At 37.6% G+C, this 18,257-nt stretch overlaps 2 protein-coding genes across 2 annotated transcripts; both read right to left on the reverse strand.

Moving 5' to 3' along the window:
- Window positions 1-2,062: 2,062 nt before the first annotated feature.
- On the reverse strand, window positions 2,063-6,372 carry LOC125651893 (uncharacterized). The gene is made up of 2 exons (XM_048880738.2): window positions 6,136-6,372; window positions 2,063-4,945 (listed from the first exon to the last, which is right to left on the reverse strand). The coding sequence occupies exons 1-2, from the start codon at window positions 6,198-6,200 to the stop codon at window positions 2,314-2,316; spliced, it is 2,697 nt and encodes an 898-aa protein (XP_048736695.2). The 5' UTR covers window positions 6,201-6,372; the 3' UTR covers window positions 2,063-2,313.
- A 6,453-nt stretch (window positions 6,373-12,825) lies between these two features.
- Window positions 12,826-16,948, reverse strand: LOC130046509 (uncharacterized). Its single transcript, XM_056166612.1, has 2 exons — window positions 16,744-16,948; window positions 12,826-15,564 (listed from the first exon to the last, which is right to left on the reverse strand). The coding sequence occupies exons 1-2, from the start codon at window positions 16,806-16,808 to the stop codon at window positions 12,924-12,926; spliced, it is 2,706 nt and encodes a 901-aa protein (XP_056022587.1). The 5' UTR covers window positions 16,809-16,948; the 3' UTR covers window positions 12,826-12,923.
- Window positions 16,949-18,257: the final 1,309 nt, after the last annotated feature.

The raw sequence follows: 18,257 nt of genomic DNA on the forward strand, positions 1-18,257 counted from the left end.
CTTTTCAGTGAGTCTTTTGTCAAAAAAGTTAATGTAACTAATGTTCATTGTCAATATACATGTATGTGTTTACAAGCATGTTAAATATCTGTTGCTACTGAATTATATTTTCCATCTTTTAATGAAAACTACACAAGTACATGTAGCATTTGACGATGTTATACAGATCATTTTTAATAGGATGCTTAATAAAGGCTGGTAAATTTTTTGAATGAATGGCTGATTATCTATTTCTGCACTAAATTTACCCCTAGGATGTAAACGATACATGTGATAATCAATTAATTAATATATAAAGCACTAAATAATCACAACTAGGTACTGAAAAGTTTTGCCCCAGGGACGTCGTTGTGGCCGAGTGGACTTGCGCACTGGTTTTGACAATCTTGCTAGGCGGTGGGTGCCGTACGTCGCTGGTTCGACCCCAGGCTGGGGCGGAAATTTTCAGTACCTAGTTGTGATTCTTTAGTGCTATATATATATATATATATTGTTTTTTTGCTGTGACAACAAGCATTGTAGTAGAGTGTGTGTTTGTATCGTTTGGCGAAGGAGCAATCACAATATCTATTTTAAACTCAGATAATATGCGTCTGAGTTTAAACGCGGTCTTGACACGAGTCGAACTCGCGACCTCCCAGTTACGAAGCGTGTTCTACCTTTGAGATACCGTGACCGGTCAATAGAATTAAAGAAAATGCTATTCAAATATTTTACACATGAACATTAATATTATACCAAGTTCGGCCGCGCCCTGGAGTCAGAACCTCTACCCCGGGGATTTTGAAACTTACAATTTTGGTAGAGGCCTTTCTGCTCTACACGACTAGATACATTTAATGTTCTTTTTACAAATGTGCGTTGTAGAGGAAAAGATTTTAGAAAATTGGTTAATATTTTGCTCCACCCTTAAACCCCCGGGGGAGCAAGAGTTCTGAAATGTACAATTTATGTCCCTCTTGTCTCAAAGATTCTTCATGTGATAATTGAAAAAAAAAATGGAATTGTAGTTATGAAGAAGTTCAGAATATTTACTCAGGTGACCAAAAAATCTTCTCAAAAACAGCTTGGCGCTGTCTTTCTGGCCTATACTTTAACCTTGCTCATAACTTTGTATGGTGAGTGATGGGGCTTTCATGCTCAATGGTTAGAGCGTTCGCCTCCTATGCGGGAGGTCCTACTCGTGTCATTGCCGCATCAAACCTAAAAGTGTTCCTTCGCCAACGCTCAGCATTGGGAGCGAGTCGCGAGTCTTTTGGATATGACCTTAAAAACAAATTCCTTGTCGTGGTATGCGTTGGCACGTATAATTAACCCCCACTGCTGCAACCCTGAATGCTGATCGTATATATTTGTGGTACTTCACCTATCAAATTGAGTGAAATATCCCAGTCTGGGACATCATACTCCACATGTTAATTCCTTTTGACAAGACTTCGTTTGATACCAAAGTTTTAAACCTTGTGGTCTTGACCTTGGAGTTTGACCAACCTTTTAAGAGAACCTAACGTAGGTTCATGAACTATTTAACTATAATTATGTATGTAGATTCCTTATGGCAAGAAAATTCATTTGATGGCATGGTGTTTGACTTTGTAATCTTGGAGTTTGACCCAAATTTCAAAACTTTAATCTTGCTCATGAATACCTTTTGAATGGTAATATTTATTTTTATATTTCTTTTAGCAATACCTTTCTTCTGGTACCAAAGTTGACTTTGTGAACTTAAATTTGGACAAAGTATTAATAAAAGTTAACCTAGGTAAAATCTGCATTACAGGTTCCTTCTGGTACGTATGACCTTATGGATGGCAGTTGAGTGTAAACAGCGACTTTGTTTAGTGCAAGATAAAGATTGTATCTGAGTCTTCCTGGAAAAAAGGTATGATATATTGTGATGTTATGATTTGATCTTTGTTTGCAAAAATTACTTCCAAATCTGACGGGTTATATATATATATATTTAGCTAATACTAATCCCATGCTGGTGATGTCTACATAAAAAAAAATAATGAAACATAAAACAATATTCAAACAAATAATAATAATTAAAAAAAACGCGTTTATGTGAATCTGAAAGCCCTTTATTTCTCTCTTTTTTAAATTTACATTTCAATACCATTATACATCTTGCATATGCACCGCATTGGGTCACATGACTAATATGGTCAATGGGAATCCTGCATTTTGACGACCTAATAACCTGTATGAGGTGTTGGGGTCAAACTGCAGTGCATCTAAAATATCCATCCAGTCGTAATTTCTAAAAACATATATATGTATTCAGACTGGTGAATTTTAATCAAAAGAAACTTAGTCTAAATTCATCTCATCGATAATTTTGACAAGTCCAGTCACAGAACGCATGCAATGATCTTTGATATCTAACATACGAACTACAAGAGACGGTAGATCTGAATTGGTGTCCATCTGAAATTCCATGTAAATCTGTGTGGCCAAATCATCCATGCGATCAAGTACACAGTTCAAGCTTTTCCGTGACTGACTATTCTGTTGTTGTGCAAAAACGGCGGTGTATTCCGCAAGATGGCGCATTTCCAAATAGAGCTTTATCATTTTTCGTAGCAAGCCATCGAAATTGGAGAAAATGTTATCTGTTGATACACATCCTGCCAGTAAATTGGCAACTTTTGTGGAGGATTTTTGTCCGAGAGTTCGAATTTTCAAGCACCACGATTGAGATTTCCTTTTCATCAGTAATGTCTTGGAGAGAGCTCTCTCTGAACGCTGTTTGACAGCAGCTTGAATGAGTGCGGGTTCTTCTTTAAATTTAAGTGATAGAAGCGGGTCTGTTTTTAGGCGTCGTTTAACAGTTTTATGTAGGTCACCATGTTTCCACTGCTGGCAATTATCATTATCTATGTGATTTACCCCGAAAATTCCTCGACATCCCCAGCAGAAATTTATCCCACAAATACATTCCATGCTATAACAACCGCCCTCTTTCTCTATGAATTGATTGCATTTAGGACAGCTCTTGCCACGCACCTGCACCTCAGAGGGCAACAAATCCTCATTACTCGATTTCATGCTAATTCCCTTTTCCTTAAGAAGATTCCAATATTCGTGCGATGTTCCACATGAGACAGGCCAATGAGGAAACTTTAAACATTTTGGACAAAACTTAAACCCACACTCACAGACGACGTTGGTGGGTTTAGATGTTAAAGACGCTGAAATTATGCGACCACATTTTTCGTTTGGACAATATTTGTACTGACTCTGTATCAGATTTTCTTTTTTCCGGGTCAAGTATTTACGGACATCGGTGATGTTCAATATTTGTAAAATCAAGGTGAGATGTACTTCTTTTCCACATTTGAATTCGGGGCAGAGAAGCCTGGAGAAATTTTGGTGCAGTAAATGTTCTCTCCAGCATTCTCTGCAGAACCAGTGACCACAACTTCCCATTGCAATCCCAGGTCTGTACTCATCCATCTCTTCAAAGCAAATATAGCAAACCTTTGGTGGAAGAGCTTCGAATCCAAGACCAAAATCTTCCTCTAAACTATTTCGTTCTGCGTGGCTCAAAATAGCTTCTTCAAAAATTCCTTCTTCCGTTGAAGTTGACGTTCTGCCAGGGAATCGACATGCTTTTAAAGCATTGAACTCCATTTCACTTTTTCCTTTTGGACAGTGTTTGGATTGCGCAAACTGGGTTACTCCGTACGATTTTATGTGAGATACGGCTTGGCCAATAACGGATTCTAGTGATCCAGCGTAGTAATCAAAGAGTGTAGATAGTTCTAATCTCTCTGCATTGATATTAACATTGAGGTAAACATCGAAGACATCTTCCCCGTCTAACGGAGCAGTGTAAATATCATAAGTAAAAATCAGGATCGTAGTTGAGTCCAGCCATGGAGTTTTATGCATCATTCTTGTATCCCGTTTCATCATAGCTTTCACTTCGTCCGTAATGTTAATCACAAACGTGCGAGGAAATGTATTGCACTCCAAATACTTGTCACCATATATGAATTTCAAAAATTCTGGTTGTGTCTCTGCGGTAGGCAAGACAATTTTTCTAGGAACCATTATTTGCTCAAATCCAAGTGGTTTAGAATTTGTTGAGACTTTTGTTGTTTTTTCCTGGTGATCTGAGTTAGAATTGAGATCTTCCTCATGCAAATTTACAATTTTGGCTTTTGGTTTCATTTCATCGTTGTTGTGTTTGCGGTGCGTTTTGTTGGAATTGTTGAATATTTGTCTTGTTTTCGTTGCTGATTTCAACAGATCGGCTGCTGTAAAGAAACTCTGTGGTCTCTGAAACTCAGCTTGGAAAAGATATTCATTGTAAACTTCCACTTCTTCCTCCTCCTCCTCCTCCTCCTCCTCCTCCCAGATGTCATCTTTGTAGTCATCTTCTATGCATTCAAGATCAAATTTGATTTGTGTGCGATGTCGTCTTGGTTTTCGGCTTTTTGTGCTGACTTGTTCATCACTACAGTGAAATGGCTTGATGTATTTCTTGTGTGTGATGGAACTTGAGATTGGAGTTGGGTGGTATACCTCCACTTGTATTTCTGGTTCTAAATGTTCATCAACTTCTTCCCCATCAACCACTTCCTCTTTCTTCTCACTGGGTGAAGATGACATTTTCTTCAAACTTGAAACATTGAAATATCGCTTTTTAGATGGCACGGCCTTTTTGATTGGTCCCTTGGAGGCGTAGAATCCCAGGCAGTTGGCGGTCTTTTTTAGCTTGTGTTTTTCGGTGAGTTGGACATTAGGGTCATCGTCACTAAATCCCCCGAAGAGGATGAGTTCCTTGAGAACTGTAGGTAAAACCCAGCGACCTTTCTTGCTGAGGGAGTAAGCCACATCGTCTGTTGCGATGCCAAAATCCTGCAGGAGGCGAAGATTGGCAGAATTCTTAATCTTACGGACAAGGCATGACTGCTTTCTGAAGGTCTTTGTGTATCTGGAAGAAGAATGATGTGCGTTATGATCAATCAGCAAAACCAAGACTGCTTAGAGAATTTCAGCATGGGTGAATGTCCTGTTCATTCTTCATACGCACTATGCGATTTTATCAATATTTTTATGCAGCTGTGAATGGCAGAACTCGTTATTATTTACATGTACAGTGTATAATAGGTGTTGCCCATGAATATTTCCTTCACTAATTCTGCTTTCTTTTTTTTTTTTTTTTTTTTTTTTACTTCAATCGTCTAACAACTGGCCCATACGTCATCTTTATTTTCCTTATTACGTTTACATGAATATGTAGATGTATATTGCCAAACTTCATTTACATATTATGTATGTCAGTCAATGTTAGAATTCAGCTTGGGTATGCAGAACAGGATTTTTTTTTTTACATATTATATAGATGTATATCATAGCCCATGGCACTTCAGTATGCTACTTTTAACTAATACCCAGATGACCGATAAGGCCTATGAGCCTCTTATTAGAGAGATTTGCATTGCGGTCACATTGATTACCTCCGGTTTGAACAGAATTTACAGAGAGTTACGCTCGGCTTGTTAACCAATAAAAACTTGTCTGATAAGTGACATGTACATAGCAAATAATATTAGTTATCCAGGTCCAATCAAGGGGATACTCGCACACCCTTGTTTAATCGTTATCCTGGACAGATCGTGTTATTTAATTTACTGATAGGGCTCTATGTGAGATATTTTACGTGTTATACAAGGTGTTTAGAAATAGGGAGTCAAATATGACTTTAATAAAAATCATAAATACTGCGAAATTGATTGTGAAATTTTGCAGACAATGTTTGTAAGATTTGTCCCTCTTTGTACGGTATGGGTGCTGTTCAAAGAGGACATTATTAAATTAATTGAAATTTGTACTAACTTAATTTGATTTGTGATAATGATACGTGGGGTATCGAGATTATCATTTTACAGCTTCTCCACGTTAGGATGTTTATATGAAATGTTTTGGTGTTGTATATATGAAATCTGATTTTAAAAAAAATAATAAAACTACTGCTGTTTGAATAATCTTAATAATGGTTTTCTTTTAACAAGACTCTCTAAATTTACGATATTAATTACCTTTTCGATCTTAGATAATAGTAATGATATTAAAAACATTTTGATCCACCCCTGATTCAAAAGAAACATAAACAATGCTTACTTGCTGTGTGACGCACGTAGGGTATTTCCCGAGTGGACTCCACATTTAGTCGTTTTATGCACCATTGTGAACAGGAGGGTACTTTTTCCTTTCTTCTGTTTTTTTCTCGTTTCAGCAGTTGTTGCTTACGCTGACTTTACTCGGTCTGTAGCATTAGAGTGTTCACCCGTCTTAAATAGTTTTCCTCAACATTGCCAGTTTGTGGTGCAATGCGCGGCGAAGAACGTCACAGGTTAAAAATAGAATATTCGATAGGGATTTATTTTCAGAGAGAGATCTAAGTTTGCAGTACATGTATTTATTTTCTCTTTGTTATATATATATATATATATATATATATATATATATATCCTATTTTCATACACTACTTTTTTTTTTAAACAATAGTCATCAAAAATTAGAAAAGCTATTTTCTATAATTTAATAATACAGTACAGGACACCAGTTTTATACACCCCTCCGTGGAAAGACCACTGTGGAAAGTCCACGGAGATACTCCGTGGTTCACGGTGTGTGTTATTTGCAAATACACACAGCCTCTAGGAGCTTAGTTGTGGTCATGGGCGCCTTGCACGAGATGTGAAAATGTACCGCAGGCTTGATAAAGGTAGAATTTTCAGAAAAGAAAAAATGTGAATGCCCCCCCCCCCCCCCCCCCCCCCAAATAATTAACAAATTGGAATTAATTTATTTCATAATTGATAGAAGCAAAAATACAAACCATCGAATGATTTATTTTTAAAATCCCGAGTTAATTACATTTGACCAAGACTTGTGTTCAATGTACTTTGATAGAGATTTTCATTAAAAAAATGTTCATCGGGAGTGTCTGAATAATGCAATGATTTTTGTATAACAAGTATATTCCATGCAAAGTCCTAGGGTCTTTATCACAATACCTAGAACTAAATTACTGTTAGCTAGTTTGGGTATTTGAAATTAACAGCAGTTTTTGACTTCTTATAAAATGAAAAGTGTGAAATGCATTGGGTCGGTGCGATATCCGATCTGGTGACCGCCCAGTTTTCCAACGGTCCGGTAGTCCGATAGTCCGACACTCCGATAGTCCGAAACTCCGATAATTTGTGGCCACATATAAGAGATCGCTATGTAATAGGCAGCAGAAAACAGGATTAAGTGCCGTGTGCCAGAGCGATTTTGTACGTCACAAGAGCAAAACATCGCACAGTGGGAAAACTTTGAACGGGTTCGACCTACATCGGGTACCTCAAAAGTGCAAAACGAAACGAAATCTACCGAAACGTAACCCACCGAAACGAGACGAAACAGATTGTATAACCGAACTCTATTAATTATAATAATTAAAAATGGTGTATAACCGAACTCTATTAATTATAATATTAAAAATGGTATCTTAAGCCCCTGTTAAAGTTACCACATATAAATAAAATTCGCCTCCCCATTGTGGTAAGCTTTCGGCTTGACAGATACAAAGTTTTAAAAGTTGGAAGAGGGTGAGTAAGCACAAAGTTCATATCCGAAGTTGATTGAATACCCTGTGCAATTAGTTTCGGATCCATAAATTTCAGAACAGAGGGTTACAGTTCGGCATAAATACACGTTTCAGTATTTTTTGCTCTAAAGACAAATCTATGTATACATGTGGATATTGTGTATTTGTATGTAGTATATCAAACGGTGGATTCTGAATATGTCTTCCCGTTCTCTTTGTAATTTCTGCTTCCCTTGTTCACAAGCCTTTTGAGTTTACAAAATGCTGACCTCCTCCTGCTATTATTGCATAAAAAATTCTGTTTTCCGTCCCGTTTTCAATTCCCCGTCCTAGCAACACCACAAATGTATAGAGTTATATTAAGACTCACTACATATCAATAATAATTTTTAATAACACATGTATATATATTTTACCGAATTGCATTCATATAATATGGTATATTATCTAACGTTTTCCATTATTGAAAGTACTCGCACCTCAGCAGTTAGAGATAAAATAAAAGGTTAAGAGCTCTTCCTGCTTTCAAATTTCTCAGACACCAGTTTCTTAAAACAATGTATCTATACCCAAAGGCGGATCCAACGCCAGCGACCCCACCCCTTGTTTAGAGTGTTTCGCCAGACCTCTGAGACTGTAACTCTCCTTTCTGAAATTTATTGAACTGAAACTAATTGCACATGTTTAATCAACTTCGGATATGTTCATTTTGCTTACCACCTCCCCCCTTTCCAGCTTTTAAAATGTGTATCAGTCAAGCTGAAAGCCAACATCAAAGGGGAAGCGAATTTTATTTATATGTGGTAATTTTCACATGGGCCTAAGATACCATTTCTAATCAAAGAGTTCGGTTATACATTCTGTTTCGTTTCATTTCGGTGGGTTTTCGTTTCGGTTCGCACTTTACAGGTACCCACCTACATCTACATGTATATATTTCGGCATCGTCTGAAGCCCACGGTTGATTACACTTCATTCCTTTTTCCACCACCCGTGGGTTCATTCATTCCTACTCGCTGTGTGTGTGTCTGTATGTATGTCTGTGTCTGTATGTATGCTGAATTTAAGGAACATTTTCATCGTGTCTTTATAGAGAGCTATGTAGATACATGTAGGTATACATATATATACAGATATATATAGGCTTGTAGGGAGGGCTGCCAGCGGATACTCGTCAGGGACGTAGCAACAGGGGGGGGGGGGGGGGGGGGGCTGATCCTTTCCTCACTTTTTAAAAATTTTCCCTTTCTTCTTTTTTACATGTTAAAACTCTTTTTGGTTCGGCTGCCCCCCCCCCCCCCCCCCCCCCCCAATCCTTTCTGGCTGGTCCCCAGCTTTCCCCTTTCAAAAACGATGCCACGCGCCTGCTCGTGTCCCCTTAACACTTTCAAAAGTAGGGAGTGGCGACAAGAGTATGTATGTGCCCCCTCCTTACACTTCTGGGACCCCAAACGAGATCCTCATCTTTATATCAAATGTTGTTTGATAACATCCTCCCCTTAATTCTAGTGCAAGAAATTTCTGTTCAAAAATTGTTATTTGCTATAAAGAAAGGTATACCATAAAATTGGTATAAAATTCGGATATACAGATTTGCGTTGAAAAAGTTAGATAGGCTCTGATTGGCGCATAATTGCATTATTGTCGTCCCATACAAAAATTGATTTCCTTATTGATTGTGTTATGCCCCGTTATACAGAAAATTTTCATTTAAAAAACTTTTGGCCGTGGATGGGGAGGGGGGGGGGACTTGAGGCCTACTTCAAACTTTTAAGACTGAGCAGGGTGTAGGGATTCCTACCATTTTTTAGCTTGTTATTTCAGGGGTTGGGGTGATTATGTAGGTTACCGTCGCCATCTTCATGACGTTTATGTGGAAAATTTTGGAATTGAATCCCATTTTAGCATGTGCCCCAATCTAAGTTTTGTGCTCTCCTAACAACACTTTACGGTATTTGACTACGGCATTGGCGTTGCGTTATAGCTAATAAAAATTCGTCCGAACAAATTGCTAATTCGTCCGAAAAAATAGCTAATTCGTCCGAACGAATTACTAATTTGTCCGAACAAATAGCTAATTCGTCCGAACAAATTGCTAAATTGTCCGAACGAATGTCGATTTCGTCCGAACAAATCCATAATTCGTCCGAACGAATTACTAATTTGTCCGAACGAATTACTAATATGTCCGAACAAATAGCTAATTCGTCCGAACAAATTGCTGATTTGTCCGAACGATTTTCTATTTCGTCCGAACAAATCGGTAATTCGTCCGAACGAACTACTAATTTGTCCGAACGAATTGCTAATTTGTCCGAACAAATAGCTAATTCGTCCGAACAAATTGCTAATTTGTCCGAACAATTTTCTATTTCGTCCGAACAAATAGCTAATTCGTCCGAACGAATAATATATTTATATATGGCCTTTCTACGCCGCCGTAAGTTCACACTTGAATGATTTTGGTCAGAAATTGATTGTCTGATTTATAATCAGGCCTTGTCGATTTTGGCGGTTTCTGGTAATTTCCTTAAAATAATGCCTGACATGAATAAATTTTAACTCGATTAATTCACATTTTTGGTGATGGTCAACATGTCGGACTATCGGAATATTGAACCATCGGACTACCGGCCCGTCGGACTACCGGCCCATCGGACCGTCGGACTACCGGCCCGTCGGACTATCGGACCGTCGGAATACTGGGCTTGAACCATCAGATCTAGTCTAAGATCACGGGTATTTTGCGCCGACCCAATATATTTCACACTTTCCGCAAGAAGCCAAGCACTTCTGTTGATTTCAAATACACTGACCTCCAATTGTTCTCAAGGCGAAAAACCCTTCGAATTTGTATGGAATATACATGTACAAGTTATACACAGGTCATTGTTATAGTCGTAGATCATAGTCCCGCTAACCCGACAAACATTTTTTTTTTATTATGAAAAGTTATTGAATGACGAAGTATGACCCAAACTGCAGATTGAACTTTAAAAAAGTAAGATTTTTGTGCGAGTTACTAATGTAAGGCATTTCACCCCTCTTGGGCTTCTACATGAAGCTGTTTTACAAAATGAAATGACGCATGCTCTGAAGTCATTGTTTATCATGGAGGCGAATTTGATAGCGAAAGGATGTAGTGTTTGAAATGACGACGAGTATCGTTGCTTTAGTGTGGAATTGAATGGTTTCAATTGTATTCTCTTGCGGCAAATTCATTCATGAATTGATTTATGTAAGTTTACGAACGATTCACATCAAATGTAAGCTGAAATAAATTCAAACCGAAGCGCGACTGATTTCCCACATACTTTATGAAGGCTTGGGCAGAAACGAGGGGAATAGGAAAGACCGAATATGAATAACTCCCTCGTTCTGGGGATAGGAAAGACCGAATATGAATAACCCCCTCGTTTCCACAGAAACTATTAAAATCATAGCCTCCAGTCTTACGGTGGGGCCACAATAAGGGATCAAAGTTTTGCATACAAATGTATAGGAAAAATCTTTAAAAATCCTTTCAAGAACCACTTGTTCAAATTTGTACATGAAAGCTTCCTGATATATTGCGAATTTAAGTTTATGAAATTCATTATCCTGGAGGGTAGGTAGGGGGCACAATAGGGGTCCCAGATCAAAGTGTTACATGTACAAGTATTACGGGAAAATCTAGTGGAAAATTACATGAAAGCTTCCTGGCATAGAGTAGATCCAAGTTTGTGTAATTCACAGTCCCCGGGGATAGGGTGGGGCCACAATAGGGGATCAAAGGGATATATGCTGATACGTGTATGTAGGAAAAATCTTTAAGAATATCTCTTGGAACTACATGTATCTAAGCTAAGACTTTCATATTTTGTATATACGTTCTTTATGGAAAGACCTTTATTGTGATGCAATGGTGTGTGAACTTGTGTCGTTGTCCTGGAACTTTGATTGATTGTATCTTGTTTAACGTCTCTCTCGAGAATTTTACACTCGTATGAGATGTCACCAAGACCGATGAAGGGCTTCAAATGTAGGCCTTTGTTCGGCGTGTACGACCATTGAGCAATGAGGGTTTTTTCACGTGCCACACCTACTGTGAGTCTATGACATGGGACATCCATTTTTAAGGTCATCTCTGAGGACCCGTGACATTCACATCTGATGTCGAGGGTTCGGTGATGGAACTGTCGCTGCCTGTTTTAACGACTTGGGTCTGACGCAGTCGGGTTTTGAACCCCAGCCTTCCGCATGCGGGGCCCACGCTCTAACCTAACTTTGACCTACTTCTAATATTTAAAAAAAAATGACCTATTCAATATATCCTGAAGGTAGATCTGTCATATTTTGTATGTATATTGCATATGGCAAGACATTTTACTTCATCATCTTTGATCTGTGACCTTGAAAACAGAGTTTGGTCTACTTTTTAAAAAAAACATAACTTGCAATCTGACTAAAGTACAGACCTATATTATATATGATATAGGTCTGTACTTTAGTCAGATTGCATAACCTATGGAATATATCCAGAGCTATTTTAAGTGGGGCTTTCATATTTTGTATGTAGATTTTTTATGGCAAGACCATGTTTTGTGAAGTTTTACCTTTTAAAAAATCCCATCTATTAAATATCTCAAGAACTATTTAGGATAGATCTCTCATATTTTGTACATGTATACAAATTTCTTATGACAATACCTTTTATTTCATGCTATAACCTTTGACCTTGAAATTTGACCTACTTTTAAGAAAATGTAACCTATTAGATATATCTTTTAAGAAAATGTAACCTATTAGATATATTAGAACTATTCACGGTCGGGCCTACATATTTTGTATATAGATTCTTGATGACAAGACGACCTTGTGATACAATCATATATTCGATCTCGTGACCTTGACCTACTTTCTTAAAACAAACCTGACCTACTCAATATCTCCTGAACTATTCAAGGAAAAGCTTAGTGTAGCGATCTATGTCAGCGGTTAATAGGATATAATCTTGGTTTTCTCTATCTACCTCCTGTTGCATTTTTTAACCTAGGACCTTTTATTCATATAATGCTAAGAAAGTATGTCACAGTCTGATGATAACTGATACTACCTGAAGCAAAGTTCTACAAATCATGGTGTAAGAAAAACACCCTCTACACGTATAAGTTTTTCACCTAGTCAGTAGATAGATGATATCAAAAGATAGGCATAATAGAAAATGACAAAAGCGATGAAGATACTACACCGAATTTAATGTTTTTACTTCTATACACAATTCATACAATTTGATATTTTTAGCATTTCTAGCAATGGGTCTTTAATAACAAGATTAATCTGAATCCATTTCATTGACGATTTTTACAAGTCCAGATACAGTGCACATGCTGCGGTCCTTGATATTAAACAAACTTTCTACAAGAGACGGTAGATCTGAACTGATATCTCTTTCAAATTCAGCGTAAATCTGTGAAGCTAAATGATCCATGCATTTAAGTACATCGTTCAAGCGTTTCCGTGATCGCGGAATTTGCTGCTGTGCAAAGACAGCAGTATATTCGGTAAGGTAGCGCAACTCCAAATAGAGTTTAATTGTGTTTTGTAAGATATTTTCTAATTTGTACAACATGCTCTTTCCATTTGATTCGTATCCTGCCAGTAAATCGGCTATTTTGGCTGACGATTTCCGTCCGAGAGTACGAATTTTCTGGCACCAGAAATGAGTTTTTCTTTTCATCATGATTGTTCGGGAGTTTGCTCTCTCTGCGCGCTGTTTGATAGCAGTTTGGATGAGAACAGGCTCTTCTTTAATTCTCATCGTAAGAAGAGGGTCTGCAGGGAGGCTTTTTCTAGCAGTTTTGTACAGGTCACCGTGTTCCGACCGCTGACAGTTGTCGTTTTCGTAATGATTTACTCTATAAATTCCCCGACATCCCCAGCAGAAGCGAATACCGCAAACACACACTATTTTGTAACAACCGTCCCCTTTCTCTATGAATTGATTGCAATTCGGGCAGTGTTTTCCATACACCTGCAGCTCAGTGGACAAAAAATCTTCATAATCGAAATCTATTTCAATTCCTTTTCCTTTCAGAAAGCTCCAATATTTTTGCGATATTTCACATGAGACAGGCCAATGAGGAAACTTTAAACATTTTGGACAAAACTTTGATCCACATTCACAGACAACGTTGGTTGACGTCTTCGATGATAAAGACGTTGAAAATAAGCGACCACATTTTTCGTTTGGACAATATTTGCACTGACCCTGTGTTAAAGTTTCTTTTCTACGAATCAAGTATTTCCGGACATCAGTAATGTTCAATACTTGTAAAACCAAGGTGAAATCCACATCATTTCCACATTTGAATTCGGGACAAAGAAGCCTAGAGAAATTTTGGTGCAGTAGATGTTCTCTCCAGCATTCTCTACAAAACCAGTGACCGCAACTTTTCATCGCAATCCCGGATCTGTTTTCGTTTATCGCGTCCAAACAAATATGGCAGACCTCAGGTAGGAGAGGTTCAAATCCAAAACCGGAAACTTGCTCAAATCTATTTCGTTCGTTGCGACTCAATATAGCGTCTTCTAAAATTCCTTCTTCCGTTGGAGTTAACGTTCTACCTTGGAATTGACATGTCTTTAAAGTATTGAACTCCATTTCACTCTTCCCTTTTGGGTAGTGTTTGAGTCGAGCAAACTGGGTTACTCCGTACGATTTTATGTGAGATACGGCTTGGCCAATAACGGATTCTAGTGATCCAGCGTAGTAATCAAAGAGTGTAGATAGTTCTAATCTCTCTTCGTGGATATTAACATTGAGGTAAACATCGAAGACATCTTCCCCGTCTAACGGAGCAGTGTAAATATCATAAGTAAATATCAGGATCGTAGTTAAGTCCAGCCATGGAGTTTTATGCATCATTCTTGTATCCCGTTTCATCATAGCTTTCACTTCGTCCGTAATGTTAATCACAAACGTGCGAGGAAATGTATTGCACTCCAAATACTTGTCACCATATATGAATTTCAAAAATTCTGGTTGTGTCTCTGCGGTAGGCAAGACAATTTTTCTAGGAACCATTATTTGCTCAAATCCAAGTGGTTTAGAATTTGTTGAGACTTTTGTTGTTTTTTCCTGGTGATCTGAGTTAGAATTGAGATCTTCCTCATGCAAATTTACAATTTTGGCTTTTGGTTTCATTTCATCGTTGTTGTGTTTGCGGTGCGTTTTGTTGGAATTGTTGAATATTTGTCTTGTTTTCGTTGCTGATTTCAACAGATCGGCTGCTGTAAAGAAACTCTGTGGTCTCTGAAACTCAGCTTGGAAAAGATATTCATTGTAACCTTCCACTTCTTCCTCCTCCTCCTCCTCCTCCTCCTCCTCCCAGATGTCATCTTTGTAGTCATCTTCTATGCATTCAAGATCAAATTTGATTTGTGTGCGATGTCGTCTTGGTTTTCGGCTTTTTGTGCTGACTTGTTCATCACTACAGTGAAATGGCTTGATGTATTTCTTGTTGTGTGTGATGGAACTTGAGATTGGAGTTGGGTGGTATACCTCCACTTGTATTTCTGGTTCTAAATGTTCATCAACTTCTTCCCCATCAACCACTTCCTCTTTCTTCTCACTGGGTGAAGATGACATTTTCTTCAAACTTGAAACATTGAAATATCGCTTTTTAGATGGCACGGCCTTTTTGATTGGTCCCTTGGAGGCGTAGAATCCCAGGCAGTTGGCGGTCTTTTTTAGCTTGTGTTTTTCGGTGAGTTGGACATTAGGGTCATCGTCACTAAATCCCCCGAAGAGGATGAGTTCCTTGAGAACTGTAGGTAAAACCCAGCGACCTTTCTTGCTGAGGGAGTAAGCCACATCGTCTGTTGCGATGCCAAAATCCTGCAGGAGGCGAAGATTGGCAGAATTCTTAATCTTACGGACAAGGCATGACTGCTTTCTGAAGGTCTTTGTGTATCTGGAAGAAGAATGATGTGCGTTATGATCAATCAGCAAAACCAAGACTGCTTAGAGAATTTCAGCATGGGTGAATGTCCTGTTCATTCTTCATACGCACTATGCGATTTTATCAATATTTTTATGCAGCTGTGAATGGCAGAACTCGTTATTATTTACATGTACAGTGTATAATAGGTGTTGCCCATGAATATTTCCTTCACTAATTCTGCTTTCTTTTTCTTTTTTCTTTTTTTTTTTTACTTCAATCGTCTAACAACTGGCCCATACGTCATCTTTATTTTCCTTATTACGTTTACATGAATATGTAGATGTATATTGCCAAACTTCATTTACATATTATGTATGTCAGTCAATGTTAGAATTCAGCTTGGGTATGCAGAACAGGATTTTTTTTTTTTTCATATTATATAGATGTATATCATAGCCCTTGGCACTTCAGTATGCTACTTTTAACTAATACCCAGATGACCGATAAGGCCTATGAGCCTCTTATTAGAGAGATTTGCATTGCGGTCACATTGATTACCTCCGGTTTGAACAGAATTTACAGAGAGTTACGCTCGGCTTGTTAACCAATAAAAACTTGTCTGATAAGTGACATGTACATAGCAAATAATATTAGTTATCCAGGTCCAATCAAGGGGATACTCGCACACCCTTGTTTAATCGTTATCCTGGACAGATCGTGTTATTTAATTTACTGATAGGGCTCTATGTGAGATATTTTACGTGTTATACAAGGTGTTTAGAAATAGGGAGTCAAATATGACTTTAATAAAAATCATAAATACTGCGAAATTTGCAGACAATGTTTGTAAGATTTGTCCCTCTTTGTACGGTATGGGTGCTGTTCAAAGGGGACATTATTAAATTAATTGAAATTTGTACTAACTTAATTTGATTTGTGATAATGATACGTGGGGTATCGAGATTATCATTTTACAGCTTCTCCACGTTAGGATGTTTATATGAAATGTTTTGGTGTTGTATATATGAAATCTGATTTTAAAAAAAATAATAAAACTACTGCTGTTTGAATAATCTTAATAATGGTTTTCTTTTAACAAGACTCTCTAAATTTACGATATTAATTACCTTTTCGATCTTAGATAATAGTAATGATATTAAAAACATTTTGATCCACCCCTGATTCAAAAGAAACATAAACAATGCTTACTTGCTGTGTGACGCACGTAGGGTATTTCCCGAGTGGACTCCACATTTAGTCGTTTTATGCACCATTGTGAACAGGAGGGTACTTTTTCCTTTCTTCTGTTTTTTTCTCGTTTCAGCAGTTGTTGCTTACGCTGACTTTACTCGGTCTGTAGCATTAGAGTGTTCACCCGTCTTAAATAGTTTTCCTCAACATTGCCAGTTTGTGGTGCAATGCGCGGCGAAGAACGTCACAGGTTAAAAATAGAATATTCGATAGGGATTTATTTTCAGAGAGAGATCTAAGTTTGCAGTACATGTATTTATTTTCTCTTTGTTATATATATATATATATATATATATATATATATATATATATATCCTATTTTCATACACTACTTTTTTTTTTAAACAATAGTCATCAAAAATTAGAAAAGCTATTTTCTATAATTTAATAATACAGTACAGGACACCAGTTTTATACACCCCTCCGTGGAAAGACCACTGTGGAAAGTCCACGGAGATACTCCGTGGTTCACGGTGTGTGTTATTTGCAAATACACACAGCCTCTAGGAGCTTAGTTGTGGTCATGGGCGCCTTGCACGAGATGTGAAAATGTACAGCAGGCATGATAAAGGTAGAATTTTCAGAAAAGAAAAAATGTGAATGCCCCCCCCCCCCAAATAATTAACAAATTGGAATTAATTTATTTCATAATTGATAGAAGCAAAAATACAAACCATCGAATGATTTATTTTTAAAATCCCGAGTTAATTACATTTGACCAAGACTTGTGTTCAATGTACTTTGATAGAGATTTTCATTAAAAAAATGTTCATCGGGAGTGTCTGAATAATGCAATGATTTTTGTATAACAAGTATATTCCATGCAAAGTCCTAGGGTCTTTATCACAATACCTAGAACTAAATTACTGTTAGCTAGTTTGGGTATTTGAAATTAACAGCAGTTTTTGACTTCTTATAAAATGAAAAGTGTGAAATGCATTGGGTCGGTGCGATATCCGATCTGGTGACCGCCCAGTTTTCCGACGGTCCGGTAGTCCGATAGTCCGAAACTCCGATAATTTGTGACCACATATAAGAGATCGCTATGTAATAGGCAGCAGAAAACAGGATTAAGTGCCGTGTGCCAGAGCGATTTTTTACGTCACAAGAGCAAAACATCGCACAGTGGGAAAACTTTGAACGGGTTCGACCTACATCGGGTACCTCAAAAGTGCAAAACGAAACGAAATCTACCGAAACGTAACCCACCGAAACGAGACGAAACAGATTGTATAACCGAACTCTATTAATTATAATAATTAAAAATGGTGTATAACCGAACTCTATTAATTATAATATTAAAAATGGTATCTTAAGCCCCTGTTAAAGTTACCACATATAGATAAAATTCGCCTCCCCATTGTGGTAAGCTTTCGGCTTGACAGATACAAAGTTTTAAAAGTTGGAAGAGGGTGAGTAAGCACAAAGTTCATATCCGAAGTTGATTGAATACCCTGTGCAATTAGTTTCGG

The sequence above is a fragment of the Ostrea edulis genome, chromosome 5, assembly GCF_947568905.1.
Source record: "Ostrea edulis chromosome 5, xbOstEdul1.1, whole genome shotgun sequence".
Classification (NCBI taxonomy): domain Eukaryota; kingdom Metazoa; phylum Mollusca; class Bivalvia; order Ostreida; family Ostreidae; genus Ostrea; species Ostrea edulis.